At 52.9% G+C, this 15,437-nt stretch overlaps 1 protein-coding gene across 1 annotated transcript in view; it reads left to right on the top strand.

Moving 5' to 3' along the window:
* Positions 1-7,746: 7,746 nt before the first annotated feature.
* The window catches only part of LOC136392387 (netrin-1-like), a 130,258-nt gene continuing 122,567 nt past the window's right edge, over positions 7,747-15,437 (top strand). Inside the window, exons 1-2 of the mRNA XM_066364522.1 lie at positions 7,747-8,045; positions 8,472-9,553. Of these exons, the coding sequence (XP_066220619.1) occupies positions 8,536-9,553 (1,018 nt within the window). The 5' untranslated portion in view covers positions 7,747-8,045; positions 8,472-8,535. The remainder of the gene's footprint in view (positions 8,046-8,471; positions 9,554-15,437) is intronic.

The raw sequence follows: 15,437 nt of genomic DNA on the forward strand, positions 1-15,437 counted from the left end.
GCCTCCACGGAGAGATCCACCCTCTTCTCTGCGAGCCTTTGTCCCCCGCCTCCACGGCCAGGCCTTCCCGTTCATGACAAAGCTTCCCCCCACAGTGCCCCATTTTCTTTATTTTAATAGCGTGCAGGGTGGGACCTTGTCAAAAGCTTTTTTTTGCAAACGAAAATAAATTACATCTGCTGGTTCCCCTTATCCACAGGCATTTCACCCCTTCAAAGAGCTCTGGTAGATTAAAGGATTTGTCGGATTTGGGGTTTGTATGGTTTCTATACCCAACTCCCGAATCCTCAGCCAAGACGCCTGCGGTAGGGGAGGCTGAGCTGTTGATGCAGGTCAGCGGCCCTGGAGAGACAGACATTTCCGCCAGCGCTGTGCGCTACCGGGCCGTTCTCCCGGGCTCTGAAAACCTTTCCCAGAAGAGGCGCATCTCTCGGAATCCTGCCCAGGGCCCAGGGCCGGATCCCTTGAGCGATCCCTGTAGGCTGAGCTCTAGAAGGCTTGAAATGAGAGGACACCCCTTATCCCTCCCGGGTGACGGGTCTGGGAGCCTGACCTGAGAATCATGAGAATGGAAACAACAAACAAACAAATAAAAGAAACCCCCTGTAAACGGTCACATATTGGGCCTCGGCCCTGTTCCAGCTTCTTTCCTTTCAGATACATCTTGTCACCACCCTAACAGGCCTGTAAGTAAGGTGAGTGTGACGACCCCCATTTCACCGTGAGAAAACGGATGCTCAGAGGGGTCAGGCAACTTGCTGAAGGTCATGCGGTCAGTTCGCGGTGAAACGGAATGGCGCTCCATCTACGTTAAGCTCGTCCCATTTCCAGAAGACACACCATCAATCCAGGCCACCCTGACCCTTTTGGAGGGGCCAGACCCGAGGCTCACCCCTGCTGCTACAATGTCCAACCTACCGTGGGAGTCCTGGAAATCCGATCATTCCACGTTTGTCCTCTTAACTGAACTCGACATGCTCAGAAGCACAGTTGAGCCAGGTCACGGCTCGCATTCCTGGGAGACCTGACTCCCTGCCCCTGTCTCAAGATGACTGGGCCCCATTTATGTTGGAAAGCTTACGGCAACCAAGCCCACCATGCCTTATAGGTGCTGAGCTCTCCCAACGCTGGAGCCAGGGCGTCTCAGTGCCCATCTCTGCTCCTCTACTTGCCAGTGATGTGGTCGCCAACAGATTCCTTCTGGGGTGTCTGTTTCCTCCTCTGGGAAGTGGAGACAGTCGTACTTACCTCATCAGGTGGTTATGAGTATCATCGTGAGTTCACGGTTGATAAAGCGCTCACAAGAGTGCCTGGCACAGGTGAGCATTAGATAAATGCTTGATGCGAAAAGGCAGACCCGCAGTCGTGCCCAGCATGAAGGCCCCTCGGCTCTCCGCATTCCTCCTGCACCCTTACTCTCTTCCTGTCCTTGTTCCTCACACACCACTAGCCTGTGCCATCTGCTGCCCCCGTCCCCGGACCGCCTCCCACGCACCCTCACCCTGTTTGTCTGGTGCTCCACCCACCTTCATGCCTATCCTGCAGCCTGGCCCCAGGCCCCCTGCTGCCCCCTGCCATGGGCTCTTCTCCCCCGGCACAGACCCAACACCCAGCAGGGACAGGGACGGCCGGGAGCTGCCATCTTCCTCAGCTCCCAGGGGTCCTTGCGTCTTTGTAAGGAAACCAGCAACACCCTGCTCCCTGTGTGTCCAGAACCACACAGCCGTTCTACCTTCAGCAGCTCATCCCTGAACTCTCTTCTCCACCGAGGTCAGTGATTTTCACCCCTTCTCCTCTCCTGGCACACATAAACTAATAGCTGAAATTCTGCGGCACGCCAAAAAATATGTATTTTTTGCCGATCTGGCATAAAGGTCCAATTTTGATTCATTCACACCGAACGACTATTGCTGTATTGGCCATGGTCATTTTTTTTTTTTAACTTGACAACCTAAGGGAAAAGAGGTCAGTGCCCCTGATATAATAGTCAGGTACTATATGTTGTAGAAATTCCTGAGGAACAGCAGTTAAACATCGCTGATCCAGGTCACTTCTCTTTCTTTGAAGACACCAGCACTTGTTCAATTTCCATCTCTACCCCAAACCCTGATATTGGTTCCGAGTGTGTTTAATACCCAGGTGGACAGCCTATCAGGTACCTTGACCTCCTTCTCTCTGGTCATCTTCACCTCTGCTTCCCAGTAAAACCACCCGCCCTTCACCCTCAGTGGTCCCCGTCGCCACCCAGAGCTGTCGTCACCCACTTCCGGAATCCTCCATTCAGACATCTGGTTTTGGACCATAATCACACCACCACATTTCTTCTTCTATTTCCCTGACTCCTCTAAACCCGCTCTGTCCAACAGAACTTTCTGGGATGGCAGAAATAGTTTTTAATGGGTGCTATCCAAATCAGGGACAATTGAGGAACCGAAGTTTAAATTTCCTTTGACTTGAATTCCTTCGAGCTGAAATGGAAGGAAGAACACGTGGTCACTAGCCATGGGATTGGACAGCACGGCTCCAGACCACCGACCTCACTCTTTCCTCTTCCATCCACGTCCTGTCTTCCCTTCCTTCTCTCTCCAGCTTCGTCTCCGCCGTCTGTCACGTCAGCCACCGCTTCCCCTTGTCCTGCTGTCCTCCCGGAACAAACCTTCAGCTCTAGATCCATCTAACCATTCTGCTTTCTCCAGGTCCACACAGAAGGCTGCTGAGCGCGGCCGGGGGGCGGGGCGGGGAGTCCCGGGACTTCGCTGGCTTGCATTCTTTCTCATAGATAGTCCCCCACTTCAATAGGACCTTTATCTGCCCAGCAAACATTATCCTCTTTTCTATCATGACCCAGCCCTGCCTTCTCTCCTGTTCTCAAACTCCCAACGCCCCCACCTGCTCCCTGGCTCTCAGCAGGTGGTGCAACTTCCTCTTCCAGTGTAACCAGAGAAGCTTTCCCACCACCTGACCGTGGAGTTTACAAGGCTGGTTTTATCTGTCTTGAACCTTTCTCCTTATAGGCTTTCCTATCAGCATGCGGGCATGTTTAAAGAGCCTTATCTCAATAAACAATAATAAAAATAAATCTCGCCTGCATCCCATCTCGGCAGCTTCCCCGCTATCGCCCTGTCTCTTCCCGCCCCCTTGTTCTCACACTTCTTGAAAGTTGTCTAGACTCACTCTTTTCCGCTTTCTCACCTCCCTTCACTCCATAATCTGAGGCCGTCTGGCTTCTGTCCTCACCACTCCTCAGCCACTGCTAGTCAAGGTCACCAACGACTTCCTTGTAGTTGAATCCAATGGGACTCCTTTGGGATCTTATTTTGACCTTGAAGGCATGTGACACCGCTCAGCGCCCCTCCTCCCTGGAACTTGCCGGTTGGTGTCGAGGACACCTGAGTCTCCTGTTTTCCTCCTTCCATCTGCCTACTTGTAGGTTTTTCCTGCAACGGCCGCCTTCTCCGCTTCCGAGAGGGGTCCTCGGGCTTCAGGTGAGGCTGGGTGCCCAGAGTGGCAGCCGCCCCTCCCCACGCATTCCTCGCAGAAACACCTGGGAAAAGGCTTTCTCGCCCCAGAGCCGCGCTGCTGTGTTCCCAACTCCCGTCTGTCCCCAGGACCCTGCCGCTCAGACCCTGACATGCCTTTGCAAGTGTGTATTTATAACCCCTGCACGGAGAAGCTCTCACAACACTCGGACATCTGTTTTTGTCGTTTGTTCCCTGAAAAGGTGGTACGCGTCAGGAGAGGACACTGACAAATTAGAGGGCCTGGGAGCGCCTGCGGAGTCGCCAGAAGACCGCGTCCTGGGAGGGATCTTGACAGGAACTGGGGATGTTTAGCCGAGAAGACAACATTTAGGGATGACAGAGGGCTGGTTTCAGAACTTTGAAGAGGCAGAACTTTGGTCTGGGCTGCTTGTGGGGAGGTGGAATTGGACCGACTGTACCACAGTGATAGAGAGGTGGGTTTGAACGAAGGTAGTCGGGTTCTCCCGGGTCCCAGAATGTTCCAGACCTCCAAGATGCAAAGGGAGACAGTCCCGCTCAGCAGAAACTACTAACTATGGATACGCTTAGGCCTCAGTGGCCACAATAAAAGTGGAAATCTCCTCCCTCCTCCAGAAGACCACTGGCCTAAGCCCAGGGGCTGCGGAGAGCTGGATTCCCTGGAATACATGGCGATTTCAAACCTTCCGTGGCGCAAGACCCATCAGAAGCTCTGCAGACAGAGAGAGCGGGAAGTCGGGCTTGGAGACCCCGGGGTGACCGAATGGGCTGGGTGGCACGTGAGGGACTCCAATCTGCCTCTTTCTGCCTCTCCTTGTCAGTCTTTCCCCGTGTTTTGGTGCACTGCTAGCACTGCCATCAGCTTATACTGTGGGCCATCTCAGAAACTGGCCCACAAAGCCCACCGCCCGGACTGCTCTGGGGGGATGTTGTTGAGGGAGTCTGCCCCACACCTCACGCCCTGTTCCCTTTCCGAGCCTCCCCCACCCCCACCCCCACCCCCTTCAGGAGAAATTCCTGTCTGGCTTTAGTACCAAGAATACTTGTAATTCTCTTGGGTAATAGGTCTGTTTTTATCTCACGGACACTGGGAATTGTGTAACTGACACGGTCTCCTTTTCATTTTGGCTGTGGGGGTGGGGGTAGCGTAGGGACAAATCTGTGGCCCACCCACAGGTGAGTAGGGCCTTCCAGGGGTGCGGTTGTCACCATTTCTACTTGGTCTTCCCATTTGCTTTGTCTTTTTCCTCTTAGCTTTCCTTCTTTTCTTACTATACAAAATCGAGGACAGACAAGCAAAAATAAATAAAAATCACCTCTAATCTTACTATTTAGAGATAACCACAATGAACAGTGCTGTCTTTGTAAGCATACTCTTAAAAAATACATATATGGGCCCTGGCCGGTTGGCTCAGTGGTAGAGCGTCGGCCTGGCGTGCAGAAGTCCTGGGTTCGATTCCCGGCCAGGGCACACAGGAGAAGCGCCCATCTGCTTCTCCACCCCTCCCCCTCTCCTTCCTCTCTGTCTCTCTCTTCCCCTCCCGCAGCCAAGGCTCCATTGGAGCAAAGATGGCCTGGGCACTGGGGATGGCTCCTTGGCCTCTGCCCCAGGCGCTAGAGTGGCTCTGGTTGTGGCAGAGTGACGCTCCGGAGGGGCAGAGCATCGCCTCCTGGTGGGCAGAGCGTCGCCCCCTGGTGGACGTGCCGGGTGGATCCCAGTCGGGCGCATGCGGGAGTCTGTCTGACTGTCTCTCCCCGTTTCCGGCTTCAGAAAAATACAAACAAACACAAACAAACAAAAATATATATATGTATACTGCCCTAGCAGAGAGTTTAGTTGCTTAGAGCATTGTTCTGATACACATTGTGCTGGTTCAGTACCCGGTCAGGACACATACAGGAACAGATCGATGTTTTTGTCTGTCTGTCTGTCTCCCTTCCTCTCTAAAATCAATCAATAAAAATTTTTAAAAAATTAAATGAGACTATAATGTGCATAGTGTTTTTGGGGGGCTATAGCATTTCATTTTATAATTTTATGAATTAAATTCATTAAACAATTTAAAATTTCTTTAAAGATCTAGCGACTTAATACTAAGAACTAACATTTCCACTTCCACTTACTCTATGCCTGGCTTTATGTCTATTTACATACACATCCTGGGCCAGTATGTTCCTGTAGATTATATAGCGTGTGTACATATTATCACCAGCTGATAATAATCATACGTTAACTCATTTCCTTTGACACTCACAATCCTATGAGGTAGATATGATTGCACCCCTTTTGAAAGTGAGGACAGTAAGGCACAGAAAGTTGCAAACCTGGCCAGCAACACTCTGGCTCCCAAGCGTGTGCTTCCAACCACTCTGCTGCCTTTCACACTGTTGGAGTGTCACAGTCCACAGCCGTTCAACGTTTCATTTATCACCTTCCAGCTCACTCTCGGATTTGCTGTTTTGCCGTGTTTTAAGGACTCCTGTAAGCCACCTGAAACCCTCTCTGCCACAAGATAAGGCATAAACAGCCCGGGTAGAGTGGTCGTAGCACAAGAAGGCAAAACTAATGTGCTGCCCCGGGGAGAAGATGGGAGGGGCCCAGGTCGACCTGCAAAGGAACGGCTTTACTTCCTTGGGCTGAGTGAACTCCCATGCCTAGACGGGCTGGCTTGGGTGGTTGTCTCTCCAGGACCCGCAGAAAGGCCTTCTTCCAGGACTGAGCTGGGCCCGACCAGCCCTGAGGCCCTTTCTTACAAGTCTCAGAGTTTGTGTAAATGCCAGTAGACAAAATGAGGCACTTCATGGAGCTAATGCAGCCAGTCAGCTATTGGGCTGGAACCAGGACCCTGGACTTTCAATCCAGATCTATTACTAGTAAAAAAATAAGCCATCACAAATTTAGTTCCCAACTCAGCCCAGTGCATTCTTTATCCAAAGCTCTTTGCTGCTGCAAGATGGTCAAAGGATAATGCTGTCACCACCCTCAGTCCTTTTGCTACAGTGGCAGAGAATGAAGCAAGAAGGAGAAGCCGGGTGACCCCGAGGATGCCCCATGAGCTGAAATGGGGTGGGAATATCCATTTGACGAATGTTAGGTGAGGAAGGAGCCCAGTTTTCTATTCCTGGATTTGATGTTTACTAGCTGAGAGATTTGGGCAAGTTTCTTCATCACCTGAGACTTCAGTGTCCTCATCTGCAAAAAGGAGTAAATATCTGCTTTGCAAAGCTGTTGTGGGGCTCCCATGTGATAAGACAAGGTATAGAGCACCCCGAAATACTTGAGCCAGGAAGAAGTACTACAAGCCTACCTCCAGGGATCTGAGGAGGGCTGGGCTTCCCCCAGCCCAAGGCTCCGCAGACATGTCTACAGTGGCCTTGGCCAATGCCCAGGTGCAGGTCTCTTCTGTCTCCTGCCCGCCTGAGCTCCCCCGGCATGAAAGGAGCCACACTCCGACCTACAGGCCCAACTGCACAGTGACAACTGTGTGCGTGTGTGTGTGTGTGTGTGTGTGTGTGCTCGCGCGCGCGCGCGCGGTGTGTAGGAGCAGCCCCTTCTCACCAGACCCCAAAGGCTTCAGGCAGGAGGGGCAAGCAGGCAGAGGTTACACCTTCCTCCTTCTCCTCCTCCTCATGACCCCGGGCCCCCGCTGTTTGCCGACAGGGGCACGGCGCTGTACGAGGTGCCACCGGGGCCATCAGGCTGGGTTAGAAGAAGGCCCGACCTCGGCGCAGCAAAGAAAACAAACACAGAAGTGTTTGGACGGGACGAGGAGGGAGAAAACTGTCCCCTCCCCCACACTCCGCCCGCGCGCTCCCAAAGGCGCAGGGCTGGCGGAAAGCGGCGAGGCTCCGGGGCAGCGCCGGGCCGGGCGAGGCTGACAGTCCCGGCCGGCCCCTCCTCCCTCCAGGGGTGCGCGCGGGCCCAGCCCCCTCTCCGGGGTTTCCCCGGGCGCTCTTCTAGCTTTCTCTTTGTCTCCGCTTTTCGTTCTCGGGCTCCCGGGTTCCCACCCGCTCGCCCTTTCGCTCTCTCCGCGTCCCAGGCCGGTTCCCTTTAAGTTTCTTCTTTCCCGGGGTGAAAACTTTGCTCGCGACCGGGCGGCTGCTCGCCGACGTTATTGGCCGGCGCCCCGCCCGGCGGCCCCGCCCCCCGCCCCCGCGCTCCCCTCCGCCCCCCACTCCCGGCGCGAGCGGCGGCGGCGGCGGCGGCGGAGCAGCCCTCGGAGGCGTGCGTGCGTGTGTGTGAGTGCGCGCCAGCGAGCGTGAGTGTGTGTGCGCCCCGGGCGCGGGCTGGGCAGCAGTCGGACCGCGGCGGGAGACGGGCGGCCGCGTCGTCACTCGGGAGAGCGAGGCGGCGGCGGCGGCAGCGGCAGCGGCCGGGCCGGGGCCGGGGCTGGGTAGCGGCGGCCGCGCCGGGCATGGAGCTGGCAAGCCCGCGCTGAGCAGGACGCGTCTGCTAGCAGCGAACGAGAGGCTCTCGCTGTCCGGCGTGCGGGCTTTTCGGCCAGGGCCGGGCAAACTTTTCTTTCTCTTTTGCCCTCTCCAGAGGTAAAGTCCTGAATGCAGAGGCTCCGGCGGGGACGCGAGCTGCGGCAGCGGAGAGGGATCCCAGGCTGCGGGAGGAAGGAGCGCGGGCCGCGCGGGGCCGGGGACCCCCGCGTTTTCCTGCGCCCGACACTTGGGGTGCTAGGCGGGCTGGCTGCAGATGGGCAGGCGGGCGCGGGCATGCCCCTCGGGCGGCGTGGAGGCGGTGGTGGCTGGGAAGCCCAGCGTTCGCCCGCGGCTCCGGTTCGCCGCTCGGCCGGGGAGAAGCGCCGGCGATGCTGGCTTGGGGGCTCCGGATTCGCCTTCCGCTGCGAGGCGGGCAGTCGGCCGTGGGGAAGCCGGGCGTTCGCCCGCGCCCCGGCTCTTTGCCCCGCGGGGGGTGGAGGGCGCGGGGCAGGCTGGCTGAGCGTAGCTCCCCTCTCTCCGCAGGCGCCTTCTGCGGCGGGCGGACCGACTCTTCGGCGCGGCGGGGCCGGGGCAAGCTGGACGCAGCATGATGCGTGTGGTGTGGGAGGCGCTGCCGCTGCTGGCGGCGGTGGCGTGCCTGGTGGGCGCGGTGCGCGGCGGGCCCGGGCTCAGCATGTTCGCGGGCCAGGCGGCGCAGCCCGACCCCTGCTCGGACGAGAACGGCCACCCGCGCCGCTGCATCCCGGACTTTGTCAACGCGGCCTTCGGCAAGGACGTGCGCGTGTCCAGCACCTGCGGGCGGCCCGCGGCGCGCTACTGCGTGGTGAGCGAGCGCGGCGAGGAGCGGCTGCGCGCCTGCCACCTTTGCAACGCGTCCGACCCCAAGAAGGCGCACCCGCCCTCCTTCCTCACCGACCTCAACAACCCGCACAACCTGACGTGCTGGCAGTCCGAGAACTACCTGCAGTTTCCGCACAACGTCACGCTCACGCTGTCGCTCGGCAAGAAGTTCGAGGTGACTTACGTGAGCCTGCAGTTCTGCTCTCCGCGGCCCGAGTCCATGGCGATCTACAAGTCCATGGACTACGGGCGCACGTGGGTGCCCTTCCAGTTCTACTCCACGCAGTGCCGCAAGATGTACAACCGGCCGCACCGCGCGCCCATCACCAAGCAGAACGAGCAGGAGGCCGTGTGCACGGACTCGCACACCGACATGCGCCCGCTCTCGGGCGGCCTCATCGCCTTCAGCACGCTGGACGGACGGCCCTCGGCTCACGACTTCGACAACTCGCCCGTGCTGCAGGACTGGGTCACGGCCACCGACATCCGCGTGGCCTTCAGCCGCCTGCACACGTTCGGCGACGAGAACGAGGACGACTCGGAGCTGGCGCGCGACTCGTACTTTTACGCAGTGTCCGACCTGCAGGTGGGCGGCCGCTGCAAGTGCAACGGACACGCGGCCCGCTGCGTGCGCGACCGCGACGACAGCCTGGTGTGTGACTGCAGGCACAACACGGCGGGCCCCGAGTGCGACCGCTGCAAGCCCTTCCACTACGACCGGCCCTGGCAGCGCGCCACCGCCCGAGAGGCCAACGAGTGCGTGGGTGAGTGGAGCGCCGCGGGGGTGCGGGCGGCGGGCGGGAGCGCGGGAGGCTGCTCCCGGGCCTCGCGGCCACGAGTTCTCCGGAGCCCCGGCGGCCGCCGCGCGGAGGGTCATCCGCTGCGGGAATGCCGAGGGAATGGTGGGCGGTGCGTTCTGGGATGTCGTGGACCTGGATGGGCAGAGAGAGCAGACCACTCGCGCTCGTGGCGCTGGCCGTGGACCCTCGGGGTTGCGCCCGGTGAGCTCTCCTAAGCCAGAAGAGTTCCCTCTAACCTCGGATGGTCCCTCTAACCTCGGATCCAAATGCAAATACTCACTGCCTTCCCCTTAGTTTGTCGAGACCCTGGGACCCACCTCCGCCCCACCCCCAACCCCCTTTCCCTCGGCTGCAGCTGGGCGCGCAGTTGGGGGTCCCGGCCGGTTCCCGGGAAGTCCCAGCGCCACAGCCTTAAACCCATTGGGAGACGGCAGAGGGGCTTACAGTTTGCGGCCAGTTCAGTCCCCGACGAATCTCACTTCTGCGTCCTCCCATTTGTCTTTCATGGTTTGAATTTTTTTTTCTCTTTTGGACAGCGTGTTTGTGTTAGCAAAAGAATGATGTGATTTAAATTAATTACTATCTACAGATTACAAAGGAGAGTTCAGTAATCATTTTAAACTAATTCAATTCTGATTCAAAAAAGAAGTATATAAGATTTTTTTTTTTTTTTTTTTTTTTTGGTTAGTGTCCGAGTTTCGTAAAATTAAACAGTTTTGAATTAACTGAGGGTCCAGATTCTTGCTTTTTAATTCAGTTCCTGAAAGAGAAAACTGACAAAAACCGGCACTGGCGAATACATTGTGTCAGAAATGAGGCTTAAAAAAAAAAAAAGAGGAAAAGAAAAGGATACGTTCTATTTCTGAATAGTACAACTTTGCTGCTATAGAAACTCAGGCACCAGTTTCTCTGGGGGAGGGGGGCGGGGAAAGAGGGGGGCAGGTAGTAAGAATACTTTTCCAGTGTGTGAGAGAAATTTCCAAAATGCTCATCTCATTTCAGTGAAAATCTTTGAGTTTGTAAAGTGCCATTTTGGTGTGCATCTTCTGCGAACATATAGGTTTTTCCTCTGACCCCCCCCCCCCCCAACAGCCAGTGTGAGTCTTTTTCAATTGCTGCGCCCTCCGAGGACATTGCAGTTTGCTGGTCCCACAAACACACGTTTTGACGTCTGGTTCTGATTAATTGTGTCATGTTGTTGTCGAATAGTTTGTGCCTCACGACGGCGGCGGATGCAGACTTCTGAGCAATCCAATGGAAAAACATGTCTTGCAGAGCGGTGGGCGCTGAGGCCCCGGCGGCCTCCGGGTCTGCGAGGGGCTGTGCCTCCTGTTGCGTGGCGGGGCCTCCATTTCTACTCTCAGTGGGTCCTGATTTTGCAGACCTAATTGTTCTTACCCCCCCCTCCCTTCTTTAAGAGAGGCAACTGGTTGGCAGTTGGAAGAGACGGTTCAGGATTCCACAGTGAGAGATACTAGTTATAACCGGAATTAGTGGTCTTTTGAGAATGCAATTCCTTTGATCTGCTCAAGGTCTTCAGAAATATTGGTTTTTCCCATCTCTTCCCCCTTTCCCCCATTCCTCTTTTCTTTTCTTCCTTTTGTGCGGAAAAACCCTGTGTTGACATTCCAAGGGCCTCCCAGGGTTCTGCTATCAGTTTTAGTTTGTATGTGCATATGAAAGATACCTTTGAATTGTCACTGGCTGGGGTCTCATTGGACAAATGCCAGTGAGTACATTGAGGCAGATAAACTGGACGGGGCAACGTTTTGCTGGTTTGAAGATTCATCCTCGTGTCAGATGTGTTCACATTCATCAGGCACCCCTCTCTCTCCCGGTCACTTCAGTGTGGAGACATAAAACCACAGTCGTTTGCTGTAACAATGGTCAAGCACATGAAATAACCTCTGTAGTTTAGGATTTTGTCTTTTGACTGAAGCACTAACGATGCACAAATTGGATTGACTTTTTTTTTAAGCCAAATTGAGCAATCAACATATTAACTAATGTAATTAGTAAGCCTTTTTTTGCTCAAAAAGGTTAATTAGGCCTAATAAGTACATAATCTACATGACAAATAATAGGCTGACAGTATTTCCTGTTTTTTTGTTTTTGTTTTGTTTTTTTTTTACTTGAGGTTATTTCAATTCTCAGTGGTTACAGTATCTTTAAATCTTGCCAATGGTTCAGTCATCTGATAAAAGCCGAGCCAACTCAACTATGTTCAAGTTATTTACAGTTTCCTTTCTGAATAGATGTTCTGATACCTTGTAGATACAGACAGGAAAGTCAGGTTGAAGTTCCCATAAACTCTTAATTGAAGTCTTAGTGATTTTTCCATCCTATTGCAAAAGAGAGAACCAGCAAAGACAATTTAAAAGTGATTTACAATTAAAGGTCGAGCCTTTTATGAAAAGGGCCTGTAGTGGAGATACGTGAATGAATTAGTATTTGACAGGTGTTCTGAGACACTACAGGGCACTGTGCTAGGAAAAGAGCATTAATAAATCCTTCAAACACTAACTTTTGTGCTGTCAGCGGCTCAGATGTTTTTTTCTCCAGCATAATCCCATCTTGTGAATTTCACACTGTTGACCTATCAAGTCAGACGACCCAGATTATTTACAACTAAGGCAAAGTAAAGAAGTACCTATGTTTTTTTTATTCCACAAATCAGTCTTGATCAAAACGAAGCATTGTCATTGTGCTAGTCTGTCTTTGACTTTACAAAATGAGACACGATTAAGAATAGACTAAAATGGTATCCTTTCCCAGGTTAACTCCCCGCCCCCATCCCAACCACCGCCACTCTGAAACTCCGAAAACACTTTTTGATATTATCTCACTAAATGGTTCTTCTACATAGGTCCCGAATACATTGAGAAGGCTAAGAAATACACACATCCTGTAGGTGTGTTTCTTGGTCAAGCTTTCTTTTCGGTACTGTGATAAGGTTGAGTTCTCTACGGAATAAATAATAAATGTGAACTTTTGTAAAGCCCAATTTTATCTCAAATGCAATTTTGGATTTCTTCTGGAGAAAAAGTAAAAAAAAAAAAAAAAAGTCTTCAGAACAATATGAAAGACAAGACTACGTCTAACGTTACAGCCTGGACAGCTCTCAGTGGAATTTCTAAATACTTTCTTCCGCCCATATGTATCAGCAGTGTTCACATGCTCTCATACACATGTGCATTTACATTCATGGTGTAAGGAAGCATCCATGCATGGTGGGGGCGGGTATACATTCAAGAGGAAATGCATGAACAGTTTTAAACCACCTGGGTTGCTAGGCCTTTTTTTTTCCCTCCAAAAGAGCATCTGAAGACCATATTGTGTTTCATAAATTATTGACATCAGTTTTAATCAGTGTCCCCCTGATGTCAGAGCTGTGTTAGTATTTATTGCCTGACTAAGCATGCTGTTTCATCTTACTGTGGGGATGTCAGTATGAACCCCTGCCTGGTTTGTGACAGGGTGAGCCTGTGAAAACTCGTTTTGTGACTCACTTGATGGTTTTGCATAGCCCAGCCTGAAACCCAAAACCCACACAAAAGACATCTCTGCAAGATGAGCACGGTGCCGGGCTGGCCTCCTATGGTCATGGGTACCGGCAACATAATGCTTATTATAATTGTTTAAACATGGCTTTGGGAGGGAGTTGTTCGTGCTGTAAATGGCTCTCATGTTTGGGTCTACTATCGTCCCCAGCAAGAGAGGGAGATTGTATTGGTGGTGTTGCCGTGAGAAATCTCATGCCCCACTAAAGATTCTTGCAAAATCAGAAGGCCCACGTCATTTGCTGCCTCGTCCAGAGACTGGCACAGAGCTGTAGATCAGCGAGTGTTTTTATAATCATAGTAATTATTATAATTATTGTCATTGTGATGATGAACTCTTGAGGGCTTATTTTTTGCCAGGCACTCATTAGTGTAGTCATTTAATCTTTTGTGACTCTGCTAATAATAGGCACTGTTATTGTTGTTATTTTACAGATGCGGAAGTCGTAATCTAGAGACTTTAAACGGTTTACCCAAAGGCTACTAGCTATTAGTACTACACACCACTAGAAGGTGGTGGAGCTGGGACTTTGGCCTGAAACTTAGGCTCTTATGGCATCTTCTGTGCGGCCTCCCCATGGGATGGATAGATGGATGGATGGATGGTAGTTACACATCCATGTATAAGAGAAGAGTTGGCACAACTTGTTACTTCTTGCTAGCATTACAGGTGGTTTCTGGTTATATTACATAATATTATGTTATATTACTATATTTATTATGTTTATACATGCTTAAATGTGAAGTTATATATATATATATATATATATATATATATATATAAGAACTTGTCCTTTATTTCAGCCCTCGGGCCTAGTGGGAGCTATAAGTAATATACTTAGGAGTTTAAGTAAGGAGGCTTTATTTATTTATTTATTTATTTTTTGTATTTTTCTGAAGCTAGAAACGGGGAGAGACAGTCAGACAGACTCCCGCATGCGCCTGACCGGGATCCACCCGGCACGCCCACCAGGGGGCGATGCTCTGTCCCTCTGGGGGGGTCGCTCTGCCGCGACCAGAGCCACTCTAGCGCCTGGGGCAGAGGCCAAGGAGCCATCCCCAGCGCCTGGGGCCATCTTTGCTCCAATGGAGCCTCGGCTGTGGGAGGGGAAGAAAGAGACAGAGAGGAAGGAGAGGGGGAGGGGTGGAGAAGCAGATGGGCGCTTCTCCTGTGTACCCTGGCCGGGAATCGAACTCGGGACTTCTGCACGCCAGGCCGACGCTCTACCACTGAGCCAACCAGCCAGGGCCGAGTAAGGAGGGTTTAAATACATCCTTATGAGTGCTCAGCACCCACGGGTGTTGTTGACGAACAAGTTTTTTTTTTTTAATTTTATTTTTTTAAGTGAGAAAGAGAGACAGACAGACAAGAAGGGAGAGATGAGAGGCATTAACTCATAGTTGCTTCACTTTGGTTGTTCATTGATTGTTTTCTCCTAAGTGCCTTGACTGGGGGGCTCCAGCTGAGCCAGTCACCCCTTGCTCAAGCCAGCGACCTTGGGCTCAAGCCAGCGACCTTGGGCTCAAACCAGCGACCGTGGAGTCGTGTCAGTGACCCCACGCTCAAGATGACGGTGATCCTGTGCTCAGGTTGGATGAGCCCATGCTCAAGCCGGTGACCTCTGGGATTTGAACCTGAGTCCTCAGTATCCCAGGCCGACACTATCCATTGCACCACTGCCTGGTCAGGATAAATCAGTCTGTCTTGATTCCAGGGTCTGTGAGCCCTCTCAAAGGTGGTAGGACAGAGCTCATCATCAGAAAATCCTTTCAAATAAGGCCTCCTTTCTCCCGAATGCTTGGATTCCCTTTGCTTCTCCAGAACATATTGCAAAAAAACCCCCACAATCCCCCCCCAAAACAAAAAACAACAACAACAATCAGGCAGTGGCTAAGCAGTGTTGTTAAAGAGAGGAGTTGAATGGCGTATCCTGGTCACCGGCGTCTTGCTGGTAGGTGCAGCTTGTGTGTGTCAGCAGCACAGGGCTGCTATTTGTCTCTGTTGCCCCTGTAGCAGCCAGAATGAGGGTCTTTCTGGGGTCCCCATTAGTGCCTGGTGGGCAGGGAGGGAGGCTGCTCCCTGCTGTCTCCAGAGAAGCGAGCCGGAGTTGGGTCAGGGTGATCCCTGAGGGGTGGGTCTCTGCCCTGCCGGGCCCTGCCAAACTCTCCTCGGGCCCTGCCCAGACTTCTCTCTGACCTCCTCCTCCTGGAGAAAAATGAGATCCTCGGAAAAGTATTTGAGACTTTATGTCCAGAGAAAATATTGGAAAGGCAGTGGGTTGAAATTC

Source organism: Saccopteryx leptura, chromosome 2, assembly GCF_036850995.1.
Source record: "Saccopteryx leptura isolate mSacLep1 chromosome 2, mSacLep1_pri_phased_curated, whole genome shotgun sequence".
NCBI classification, from domain to species: domain Eukaryota; kingdom Metazoa; phylum Chordata; class Mammalia; order Chiroptera; family Emballonuridae; genus Saccopteryx; species Saccopteryx leptura.